Source organism: Crotalus tigris, unplaced genomic scaffold (genome assembly GCF_016545835.1).
Source record: "Crotalus tigris isolate CLP2741 ecotype Arizona unplaced genomic scaffold, ASM1654583v1 scf7180000024436.1354646, whole genome shotgun sequence".
In the NCBI taxonomy this organism is placed as follows: domain Eukaryota; kingdom Metazoa; phylum Chordata; class Lepidosauria; order Squamata; family Viperidae; genus Crotalus; species Crotalus tigris.
Window position 1 is genome coordinate 179184 of NW_024100605.1, and position 13219 is coordinate 192402.

A 13219-nucleotide genomic window follows, 5' to 3' on the forward strand; every position below is an offset into this window, starting at 1 on the left:
TATACGGACTGTTCTCATTATTTATAACTTTCATAGAAATTTACATTGAAATTCATTTTGAAGGAATTGGTTTGACAATATTTAGACTTTATATATGTTTGTGTGTGTGTGTGCGTGTGTATTTTAAGCCATTTGTTTAGTGACTGTTCAAAGTTAAAGTGGCACTAAAAAAAGTGACATGACAATTTTTCATACTTAAAACCTCATTGATCACACTACCATCCCCATGGTAGTGTGATCAAAATTTAGATATTTGGCAACTGACTCATTTATTTTAATTGCAATTTCCTGGGGTCATGTGATCAGCTTAGTGACCTTCTGACAAGCAAAATCAATGGGGAAGCCAGATTCACTTAATAATGTATTACTAACTTCACAATTGCAGTGATTCACTTAACAACTGTGGCAAGAAAAAGTTGTAAAATGGGGCAAAACTCACTTAACTGTCTCACTTAGAAACATAATTTTTGGGCTCAATTGTGGTCGTAAGTTGAGGACTACCTGTAAATGAGTATTTGCTTGTCCACATATGTACAAATACAAAACAGACATTATAAGAGGCTAACAGTTATCTAAGAAATGTTTAAACTATGTTTTCCCATATTATCACTTAGAGTAAAACTGATATTGTCCAGTAATTAAAATTGACTCCATTACATTTTCTGTGTCAGCTGCATTTGGAAGTAGTATATTCTTAGAATAAAACAATTATCCTAAAGTTTACATATTTTGCTTAAGTTCTTAATATAATATTCCTTTTAAGTCCAATTTATTTTGTAACTCTCTGTATTTTGGGGTGCATCACTTAATCATAAAAACTGAGATTCCTGGAATCTTAACTTTTTTTCTGAGCAGAGTCTAATAATGTTTGGCCATTGATGAAACAGCATCTGCTGCTAAGTGAATTCCCATTTTCTCTCAAAGGATAGAAGACTTTTTAAAACTTATTTGGGAGGAATGAACCCAAATGGTATATTCACAGAGAAGCAGGAGATTTTGCTGTTGTATCAGCCATTCAAGAATTATTAGTTTTAAGAGCTAGTTGTCCCAAATCAGTCAAAGAGCTTTCATTTATTTATAAGTTTATATGCTGCCCATCTCACTATAGAAGCAACTCCTGGACAACTTGGATTTTCCAATAGAGTAGGAAAAAACACCAGTATTCTACCTTCATTACACTTAACTGGTTTTCTTATGAAGATCAAGATTCATCTCCCTTGCCAGTTCATGAAGTTCTATAGCACAAAAGGTGAGCTTAAGACTTCATTTCCCAATGCTGAAGGCAGATTGAAACCCTTACTCCATTAGGTACGCTTATTTATTCAGGCTGCAACAATGTAATAACTTGCTGTGATGTAATCTATGCTCATTCAGCTATTGGTTAGTAAAGCATGTTCCTTGGTAGAAGGGAAAAATACTTCATGATAGGGTAATGAATAGCCAGTGGTATGTGTTGCCTTTTCTCACTTGTCTCTGCATACCTATCAATGAGGGAGACTAACCAGGTCAATGTAGACACAACAGTTCCCTTGGAATCTTAAGCAGAAAAAGTTGGTTAATTTCTAGATCACCTTAAATCTGGGACTTGAGGGTGGGAGTGGGGTGGTAAGATAATCACTGTGTTTTTTTAAAGACAACATTAGCACCACAAATGTTAGTGTAAAAGGCAAGTGAAGGAATGGGCTTTTGTCTCTATAACGAGTTGTTATTGAATATAATTGGTAGAACTTAAGAAGTTGGGGGGTTGCCAACAGGTATATATAATGAACATGTGGTTCATTATCTTATCCAATAAGAAACATAAATGCATATAAGCACAAGCCCACCCCCCCAAAAAACATCACATGCAATAGAAAAGTGTTCCAGAACCTCCGATTCTTACCTATCTTATGGTAGGCATTTCGCTGGGGGAAAAGAGATGCCACTATATCTGCAATGTTAGTATGTATAACAAAAGGCACCAGACCCTATTCATTCCCTTAAAAAGGGAAAAGACAAATGCCACAATAGTACATTGTCTTTATATTTTCCTTTTGTGCGATGTTAAGTGTAAGTTGCATAATTTTCTTTAATGAGGATTTAACTTTAAAAGTATAGAAGGCTGTATTTATTACTGTGCATAATGTTAATTAAAAAGATCAAATGAAAATGATCAAGATATATTTTAATCTGTTTGGTCTGCTGAAGAACATGAAATCGACCAACTTATAGGCTTTTTAAGTACTGAAAGGCCAATATGCTTTCAGGACAATGTGCGCGTAGTGCCGGCGATTAATGCCCGTCAATCTCCGGGTATTAACTGGATCTCCTAGTCTGATTTATGGACGGTATGAATTTGGGTGTGCGGGCTCATGTGCACAGCCTTTTTACCTATCCCTGTCGGAGAGAATGTTTTGTCTTTTGTTCAAAAAAAAAAAAGCAGAACTTCGTCTTCTCCCCGTTTTGTCTTCACAAAGTGAAAAGGTCGAAACGGCGTCGCCCTTTATTCAAATACTGTCAAGCGAGAGAATGAGCAGAACAAGATCATGCATTTTCAAAAGCAACTTTAAAAAAAAAAATCGCTAGGACTCGTCACTGCCCTGCAAGCGCGCGCGCCCAGCCACCGGCGAAGCGTTAGGGGGGAGGATTGTATTCTCAGAGGCGAGGTCATCTGACCCGGAACCAGCGCGTGCCCTCCAGGCTCCGCCTCAGCTCGAGACACCGCTGCGCTCCCGATCCCCGCCCAACGGCTCTTCCTCGTCAAATTGGAGCAGGCGCTAGTAAGCATGATGGAAGGGAAAAGGCGGGAATCTGCAGAGGGGGAAGGTGAGCGGGAGAAAAGGAGAAGTACTGTATGTACGAATAGCCCGTCAGGTCTTATTCGCCTCATGTGGCATGCGCACGCACATCCTCACCCATCCCGACAGGTTGGAGAAATATTTGGGGGGGGGGGGAAGGAGGGTAAGATCAGATCAGATTTCTTGAGCTAACGCGTATACTAGTTTACCCAGCAGCTGGAACTTACGAGTCTAGGTAAAGATAATGCACATTTATTAAACCCTGACATAAGCACAAGTCTTTTCAATACAGCCGTGAGGCAGCCCATCCTCGATCGCACTCGAGAAAGTCACAATTATTCATTATTTTCACATGTGTGAAAAGGAAACAAAAGAGCCAAGAACTGCATGTGTAACAATAATTCCCATCACGCACAATGCAGAAAAAGCATTCCTGAAGAGCTGTATATAGAGACCTACATTCCCATTTGATTTACTTGGTACATGTGATGAAATTCTGTAGGTGTGTAGAACCATTTCACACCATCAATATGTAGTATCTCTATTTGCCTTTATTCATGTATCTCTAACCCTAATGTCCTTGGTTTATCAGCATTGGAACCCATCCTAAAGAAGAATCTTCCACCAGAAATTCAGATCCATCACTCCATACCATAGAAAAAATTAAAATCTGAGCTATTCAAAGGGTATTTAATATCTTCATTGGTGCATCTCTTATAAGTGTTAAATTATTATTTTAAAAAACAGTTTATATTACTGTATTTTACAATTATTTTATTTTATTTTAGGCTTTCTAGTCCTGTGCCTTAATATATAGTATCAGTGCTTTTTTTCTTAAAAAAAAAAAAAAAAAAGGTGCCGGAACTCACACATGTCATACAACCCGCCTTGCCTACCCTACAGGGTTCCATCCAAAAAAGGTGCCGGAACTCCGTTCTGGGCGTTCTATGAGGAAAAAAGCCCTGTATAGTATAATGAATATATTTACTGTATAGAATATAACTTAATATTTAATATACTATCCAAATATATATGGAGAAGAGTGTATGTAAGTTTATGATGACAGCTTTATGTCACTTTTGCTTATTTTTGCTTATTTTGAAGCTGATACATTTACCAAGATGAAAACTACTTTAGGACGTGTTTCCATTGAGATGAAACATAGCCAGCCTGAAATTTTAACTATACCTACGGAAAATCATCTAACTCTTGCTGGAATTTCCAGGACAGATAAAGGACTTGCATTTAGTTCTGAAAACCATAATCTTAAGACTGATTTACTAAATAAGCCAGTTGATAAAGGATCCCTTTGTAGTCAAGATACGTGTTTAAATTGCACAGGTGAAACTGCAGTTGATCATTTGAAACATACGCTTAATAGGGAAAATGAAAACACAGTGCTAGAGGTAAAAATGCAGCCATGTACACAAGATTATTGTGATGAAGTCCTTGGAAAATATGAAAAATTATCTGAAGAGGCTCTTTCAGAAGCAGCAAGATGTCCATATTTACCAGAACTGCAACTACATTCATACAGTGTTCAATTTTCTTCGTTAATGACACAAGATAGAAATACTGTACTATCTCTTGTCACCAATGCTCCTGATGGAACAATCAGTACAAATACAGAAATTACACCAGTAAGATTGTGCTTCTATTTACCATTTAGAAAATATCATAGTTATAATGTTTATTATGTTTTATTATATTCTAATTATATTAAATTGTAAACTAATAAACTAATTACATTATTAAGACTGTCGAGTTACATTATCACATCATGCAGATATACAATACAAGTTTCCCTTATTCATCACATTTGCCTCTGTTTCATTAGTACAGATTTGGAGATAAAAGAGCTGGGACTGGGGAAAGAATCTGTTGGAGGTATACAAAACATTTTAAATTCAAAATGGTTTGGACTCAAAAATGTTCTGTTTCAAATTCAGAACTATTCTGAATTTTTATGAGTTGTTTGGAGCATTTTGAGTGCAAAATATCTGCTTTGAATTCAAATTGAAGTACTTCAACATGTTTTAAATTTTAAATATTTTATATAATAAGTAAAAACTATTAGGTTGCCAAATGGAACAACAACTCCTTGTTTTTTAATATGGGATGTAGAATTATATATTTTAGCGCCAAAATATTTCATCTTTTAAATCCTGATAGTTTAAGAGAGAAAACATGTTAACTTTATAAAAATATATTCTGCATCATATAGCAGGGGTCCCCAACCCCTGGTCCGTGGACCAGTACTGGGCCACAGCATACCAGCAAGCAGTCCACACAAACAAGCAAAGCCCCATCTGCAAGATGCAGGCAGCACACAAAACCACGCATCTTCTGGTCAGCGGAAAAACCTGTCTCCACAGAACTAGTCCCTGGTGCCCCAAAGGATGGGGACCTGTTATATAGTGATCAACAAAATATATGTTAAATATCATAACAGAGCAAAATGACATTTTTGCCCTCTATTGAATGGTGTTGATGACTTTTGAATCTTGATTATTCAATTCCAAATCCAGACAATAGCTAAAGTTAAAGCTTTGGTGCATCCATACATACTTAGAGCATTCTAGTCTCTGCTGTGGTGCAACATTTCCATTGCAAGAACTGATAATTTATAGGATTGGCTGTCCAAATTGATTGAAACAGGCAGAACACATGGAAACAAACCACTTTTTAAAAATTCTTTAGAGCAAGGGCATCTTTTTCCAAGCTTCTGAAACTAATCTGGAAGTTGTTTTCTGCTGTATGCTGCATGTATGCAAACACAGCCAGTTTGTTTCTCTGTGAAAAAAGTATTTTTCCCACTGCTTCTTGTTCTGTAATTTCTTGGGCTAATCCATAAAAGAAGCTTTTTTTATCCTAAAGTCAGTTCAGGAAGTGTTGAGATTTGTGCAAAGCCTTATGAAAGTTTAAGTACTCTGTAGAACCCCTCTACCACGTTTCTGTTTTCGTGTTTCAAAAGAGAATAGGTTAATGAAAGTTATATCAGGATCTCAGATTACTGCTAATATAGCCAACAATCTTAAACTCACTCCTTTCAGAAATCTATTCTGGAGAATCTTGGACAATCTCTAGGTGAGAAAATATTTTCTGCTAAAGAAAACTCATAATCATAAAGGCTTAATTTTACAATGTAAATAATAGTTTTAAGCTTCAGTAGGATGCCTGCTTTGTTTCCTAGGTGCTGAGACCTTTATTAACTCCTTCAAATGCAAGTAACACTATTTCTTGTGACCAAATCAAAGGGATTGTTAATAATTCTACAGTGTCACAAACCTTATCAGACTGCTCTGATGGTAAGTGATTTTAAAATATCAGTTCTTCTGTACATGAATAAATTAGATTGCAATCAGGATATTCCTGCTGCAAATGAAAAAAAAAAACTTTCTATTTAAAATGGGACTAAGGTTCGGTTGAACCTCCCATAGGAAGAAAGGTTAAGAAAATTTTTAATAAGAGTTGCCTATGGCTTATGCCATCTTTCTCATTTGAGGTATTTCATTGAATTAATCTCAGACATACTTCCAAAATTATTTCACTTTTTGATTTCAATGCTTTATACATTGTATAATAATTTGTCCTTATAATTTTTCACATTTGTTTTGTACAGTAGAATTTTGCAATGGTATACATGCTTCATCTCAAGATACAAATGTATCACAAACAGGATCAGTAAGTATTAATTTTATATTTAGCTCAACATCTAGTAGGAGTTTATGAATTATCATGCAAGCAGAATCACCCATTTGAAGACCTTTTGAAGCTGAACTTTGTTTCTATGTACCGTACTATATGTGCCCTGAGTTATGTTTTCAGAGTATTTATTATACATATTAGTCATTTATGGATTACTGTATTGCTCATCCTTTTTATTGTATCCTTTTTATTACAAGGGAGAGGATTGGTAATGGAAAAGAATAAAAATATTTTAAACAAAGAGACAAAGTCTAATATCTTAATAGAATCTGCTTTGGGATTGCTAAAAACAAACATTCAGAATATAAAACAAAAAATAAATAACATAAAAACACCCTGTCTTACAACTGCTAACTGTGTTAGGGGTCTTTGATGAAACTCTTAAAAACCAAATGGCCACAGCTCATAAAGCAGGCATTTCCCTAGAGAAGTTGCAAATTTGTTTTGCCATATTTTCTTTGATATTCTTTAGCCACTTGTTAAAAGAAAATGAAAATGTTCCTTTTAAAAATATTTTAATGACAATTAGAAACAGTGACAATTTGAAATTCTTATTTACATATCAATGTCAGCATGTTCTGTTTTAATTATTAGATTTTATTCTTAATATTCTAATATAATGTATCCTACTTAAAATATGAAATTGCTTGTATTGCAGAATGAGATCAAAGAGACAGCTGTAAGCCTTGTAGTAAATAATACTGAAGAAGGTGTTTTTCACAGTTCAAATGGTACAGAGGCAGGCCACAATCTGGCAGCAGAACAAAATGCTGTGGAGGAATCCACTTATTCACAGAGAAATTACTCTACTCCTCAAGTGGTAAATATAATAACAATATATATCTGTATTAGATAATTTTGCATGTTTTTTATTAAAGTTTCTTTAATTTTTTATGGTTAACATAGCTATCTAAGTGGCACAATACATATTTTTAAAAGCTTGATATTGTTTTTATAATATAAATAGGCAATCTTTATCCAAGTGAAAGTTGCAAGTGGTAGAATAAAGTACTGTATATTGAAGGTACAAGCCAGTAGTAGGTATGGAGAGGATGTAGTTTTCCTTCTCATGCGCATGCAGACACTCAGACTTCTTTTTCATTATTTAATGAAAAAGATTAGAGCTCCAGTCTTAAAATATATAATTCAGAAGTAATACCCTTTGAGTTTAATAAGACCTCTCCCTGATAAATGTACATAAGATTGCAGTTGTGTGCAATAAACAGAAATGTAAAGTATTGAGCATTGTTTAAGTGTGAGTATGGACATCTTTGTGTATTCTTCCAAAACTACACAAATATTCAGCGTTAATACCAGAAATTGACAAGCTGGTTTTAAGTAAAGATCTTAATGAGACCTTTTTACATAAATACAGTATTTCTGCTACACATAGAAAATTATAGCAAATTAATAATTGGTTATGCATTTTAGATAATATGTCAGTTGAAAAATGGCACTCATATACTTTGTGTAAACAATACCAAGACAAGAGAATTGAAAGCTATTCATTTGGTTTCCCAGTATCAAGAACAGCGTAAGTATCTGTAATAAATATATTGTTTTTGATATTAAATTATTGTCTATGGTGGTGCATCTTAAATGTTGATATGGAGCTCTAATGATACACCACCACTGCACTGGTGGTGCAGTGGTTAGAATGCAGTACTTCAGGCTACTTCTGCTGACTGCTGGCTGACAGCAGTTTGGCAGTTTGAGTCTCACTGGGCTCAAGGTTGACTCAGCCTTCCATCCTTCCGAGGTTGGTAAAATGAAGACCCAGACTGTTGGGGGGCAATATGCTGAGTCTGTAAGCCGCTTAGAGAGGGCTGTAAAGCACTATGAAGTGGTATATAAGTCTAAGTGCTATTGCTATTTATATATTGAACATTATGGTACAATCTGTTCAAGCCGTAATAATATGGAGAGACAGAAATCCATCCCTCATGTACACTTTATATAATTGACCTACCTGCCTACCCATTGTGGATCTATTCCTTCCCAAAAAGTTAAAATGCATTGACCAGCTTTAAAAACTTTATCCTTTCTTGGTTTATCAATGATTAAGAATCTCTGGTATTTTTCACCAAAAAATTCCATCAGTCCTCACTAGTCTCTGGTCTAAAGGATCACAGAATCCATGCTCCTATTTAGATATATTCTATTACATTTTGATATAGACATTGTATCATTGCATACTGGTCTTGCCTGTATATTTACAGCAATTTTTAAAGGGCAACAAAACTGAGGAAACCATTACATTTTCCAAATTATAACAGTCTTAGTTTCAAGAAAATGCAGTGTTATCATAATTGAAATAACAATATAGGAGAAGAAAAACTTTCTCAACTGAGTTAATAAAAATATGCATTTGTATATTATGAAAGGGGAAAGGCCATGGTGAAACTTAAAAAACCTAACTATTTATGCACAAACTATCCACCTGATGTCACTCTTTTATCAACAATGAAAATATATGCATTAATAACCTGCATCTTGTACATAGCAATCATTGATTTTGAAAAGTACAAAGGCAAACAACAAATAAAGCATTTCGGGATTTTTCAAAACAAATTGTTAAGATAACTAGTAAGAACCTATTGAACATACACATTTAAAGTTTTTTCTTACTCACCCCACCATAAAACTACCTGAAAGTATATATTGTTTCATTTTAAAACTTTTATTTTTATATAATATATGCCAATAACTGACTTTCAATAAATGGGTATTAATTTATTAGATCTGAAAGCCTGGCTCTGCCAGCTAGCCTGGGACCCCGATATGGGCTTGCTGTACTGGGGGTGGCTGTTGGGGTTGACAGAGACAATATCCACCCCCATGTCACCCATCTTCTTAGCTTTTAGCTTCTTATTCAGTCCTTTTAATTTTAATCAGTTTGTAATTTGTTTACCTTTTTGGGGGGAGCCGCACAGAGTTGCTATGAAATGGGTACCATATAATTAAATAATAAACAAATAAGACAACATCCTTAACAACTTTAAGTAGACTAGTCTCTCTCAGTGTGGTAGCTTGCTACAGAAGGTATATAAAATAATGGTGAAGTGAATCCAAATAGTGGACATTAGAGAGCACAATAAAAAACTAATAGCAAAACATTCTATAAGCCAGGGCTTTTTTTATGCAATTTATTACAAATATGTGTATTTCAGGAAATGTGCTTGTGCACACGTGTGTTGTTGTTGTTAATTCAAAGTCGTGTCTGACCCATCATGACCCCATGGACAACGTTCCTCCAGGTCTTCCTGTCTTCTACCATCTTCTGAAGTCCATTTAAGTTCACACCTACTGCTTCAGTGACTCCATCCAGCCATCTCATTCTCTGTCGTCCCGTTCTTCTATTGCCCTCAATCTTTCCCAGCATTAGGCCCTTCTCCAGTGAGTCCTTCCTTCTCATTAGGTGGCCAAAGTATTTGAGTTTCAACTTCAGGATCTGGCCTTCTAAAGAGCAGTCGGGATTGATCTCTTCTAGGACTGACCTGTTTGAATGCCTTGCAGTCCAATGGACTCGCAGGAGTCTTCTCCAGCACCATAGTTCAAAGGCCTCAATTCTTTTGCGCTCAGCCTTTCTTATGGTCCAACTTTCCCAGCCATACATTGCAACTGGGAAAACCATGGCCTGGACTATACGCACTTTTGTTGGCAGGGTGATGTCTCTGCTTTTTAGAATGCTGTTTAGATTTGCCATAGCTTTCCTCCCCAGGAGCAAGCGTCTTTTAATTTCTTGGCTGCAGTCCCCATCTGAGGTGATCTTTGAGCCCAGAAAAATAAAATCTGTCACTACCTCCATTTCTTCCCCATCTATTTGCAGGAATTGAGAGGGCCGGATGCCATGATTTTGGTTTTCTTAATGTTGAGTTTCAAGCCAACTTTTGCACTCTCCTTCTTCACCCGCATCAAGAAGCTCTTTAGTTCCTCTTCATTTTCTGCCATTAGAGTAGTATCATCTGCATATCTTAGGTTGTTGATATTTCTCCCGGCAATCTTAATTCCAACTTTTGTTTCATCTAGTCCTGCCTTTCTCATGATGTGCTCTGCATATAAGTTAAATAGGCAGGGCGACAGTATACAGCCTTGCCGGACTCCTTTTCCAATTTTGAACCAATCAGTGGTTCCATGTCCAGTTCTCACTGTTGCTTCTTGACCCGCATATATGTTTCTCAAGAGACAAATAAGATGGTCTGGTATTCCCATCTCTTTAAGAACTTGCCACAATTTGTTGTGATCCACACAATCAAAGGCTTTAGCATAGTCAATGAAGCAGAAGTAGATATTTTTCTGGAACTACCTAGCTTTCTCCGTGATCCAGCCTATGTTGGCAATTTGATCTCTAGTTCCTCTGCCTCTTCGAAATCCTGCCTATACTTCTGGTAGTTCTCGATCCACATACTGCTGGAGTCTAGCTTGTAGGATTTTAAGCATAATTTTACTAGCATGTGAAATGAGTGCAATGGTGCGATAGTTTGAACATTCTTTGGCATTGCCTTTCTTTGCAATTGGAATGTAAACTGACCTTTTCCAATCCTCTGGCCACTGTTGAGTTTTCCAAATTTGCTGGCAAATTGAGTGCAGCACTTTTACTGCATCGTCTTTTAAGATTTTGAATAGCTCAGCTGGAATACTGTCACCTCCACTAGCTTTGTTGTTGCTCAGATTTTCTAAGGCCCATTTCACTTCACATTCTAGGATGTCTGGTTCGAGGTCAGTGACCATCTCATTGTGGTTATCTGGGACGTTAAGCTCATTCTTGTATAGTTCTTCTGTGTAGTTTTGCTATCTCTTCTTAATCTCGTCTGCCTCTGTTAGGTCCCTGCCATTTTGGTCCTTTATCATGCCCATTTTTGCATGAAACGTTTCCTTCATATCTCCAATTTTCTTGAAGAGATCTCTGGTCCTCCCTATTCTGTTGTTTTCTTCTATTTCTTTGCACTGTTCATTTAAGAAGGTATTCTTATCTCTTCTATCTATTCTCTGGAATTCTGTATTCAATTGGGTGTATCTTTCTCTTTCTCCTGTGCCTTTCCCTTCCCTTCTTTCCTCAGCTATTTGCAAAGCTTCCTCAGACAGCCATTTTGCTTTCTTGCATTTCTTTTTCTTTGGGATGGTTTTAGTTGCTACGTCTTGTACAATGTTGCGAACTTGCACCCATAGTTCTTCAGGTACTCTGTCTATCAGATCTAATTCCTTAAATCTATTTGTCACCTCTACTGTATATTCATCAGGAATATGATTTAGTTCATATCTGAGTGGCCTAGTGCTTTTCCCTACTTTTTTCAATTTAAGCCTAAATTTTGCAACGAGAAGCTCATGATCTGAGCCACAGTCAGCTCCTGGTCTTGTTTTTACTGACTGTATAGAGCTTCTCCATCTTTGGCTGCAGAGCACGTAGTTAATCTGATTTCTATGTTGACCGTCTGGTGATGTCCATGTGTAGAGCCGTCTCTTGGGTTGTTGGAAAAGAGTGTTTGTTATGACCATCGTATGTCTCTTGACAAAATTCTATCAGCCTGTACCCTGCTTCATTTTGTACTCCAAGGCCAAACTTGCCTGTTATTCCGGTTATCCTTTGGCTTCCTACCTTAGCATTCCAATCCCCCATGATAAGGACATCATTTTTTGGTGTTAATTCTATAAAGTGCTGTAGGGCTTCATAGAACCGATCAATTTCATCCTCTTCAGCACCAGTTGTTGGGGCATGGATTTGGACTATTGTGATATTGAATGGTTTGCCTTGAATTCGAATTGAGATTATGCTGTCATTTTGGGGATTGCATCCCAGTATTGCTTTTCCTATTCTTTTATTGACTATGAAGGCTACTCCATTTCTTCTGAGGGATTCTTGCCCACAGTAGTATACCTGATGGTCATCTAAGTTAAATTCACCCATTCCTGTCCATTTTAGTTCGCTGATTCCTAAGATGTCAATGTGCAGTCTTGTCATCTCTTTTTTGACTACGTCTAGCTTGCCTTGATTCATGGAACTTACATTCCAGGTTCCTATGGAGAAAAAAATCTTCACAGCATCGGACTTTCCTTTCACCACTAGATATATCCACAGCTGAGCGTCCTTTCGGCTTTGGCCCAGTCGCTTCATTCTTTCTGGCACTACTAGTACTAGCCCTCTGCTCTTCCCCAGTAGCATATTGGACACCTTCCGACCTGAGGGGCTCATCTTCCAGCGTCATATCTTTTTGCCTTTTAGTACTGTCCATGGGGTTTTCATGGCAAAGATACTGGAATGGTTTGCCATTTCCTTCTCCAGTGGATCACATTTTGTCAGAACTCTCTGCTATGACCTGTCCGTCTTGGGTGGCCCTGCACGGCATAGCTTGTAGCTTCATTGAGTTACACAAGCCCCTTCGCCACGACAAGGCAGTAATCCATAAAGGGGACACGTGTGTTAGGAAATACAATAAGTGTTTTACATAGCCTTATAGGGAAAAAAAACTATTAACTTTTTCTATTATACCAATATATAGGAGGTTAACTTGCGTCAAATCACATTACTGATTCATAAGCTATCTATTTGCTAAGTACAGTAGCAATAATACTCCAGCTTTTCAGATTTTCCTAGAGTACTACCCAACTACGTAACATAGAATATTGAAGCTATGGCATTTTGCATGTAACTTATAAAACTTGTAAAAAAACTTTGAGTGTTTTTACTGTTATTTGCCTAAAGTCTACACATACTCATATGTCTCCATTTGGTTTTG

General features: G+C 36.6%; 1 protein-coding gene across 8 annotated transcripts in view; it reads left to right on the top strand.

Annotated features, from left to right (window-relative positions):
* Positions 1-2699: 2699 nt before the first annotated feature.
* Positions 2700-13219, top strand: part of TESMIN (testis expressed metallothionein like protein) — a 34015-nt gene continuing 23495 nt past the window's right edge. Inside the window, exons 1-7 of one of the 8 annotated variants that reach the window (XM_039331255.1) lie at positions 2701-2805; positions 3370-3463; positions 3882-4417; positions 5971-6085; positions 6400-6461; positions 7144-7305; positions 7917-8019. In XM_039331255.1, the coding sequence (XP_039187189.1) occupies positions 3899-4417; positions 5971-6085; positions 6400-6461; positions 7144-7305; positions 7917-8019 (961 nt within the window). In that variant the 5' untranslated portion in view covers positions 2701-2805; positions 3370-3463; positions 3882-3898. The other 7 variants (XM_039331250.1, XM_039331251.1, XM_039331252.1 and 4 more) reach the window with 7 other exon arrangements.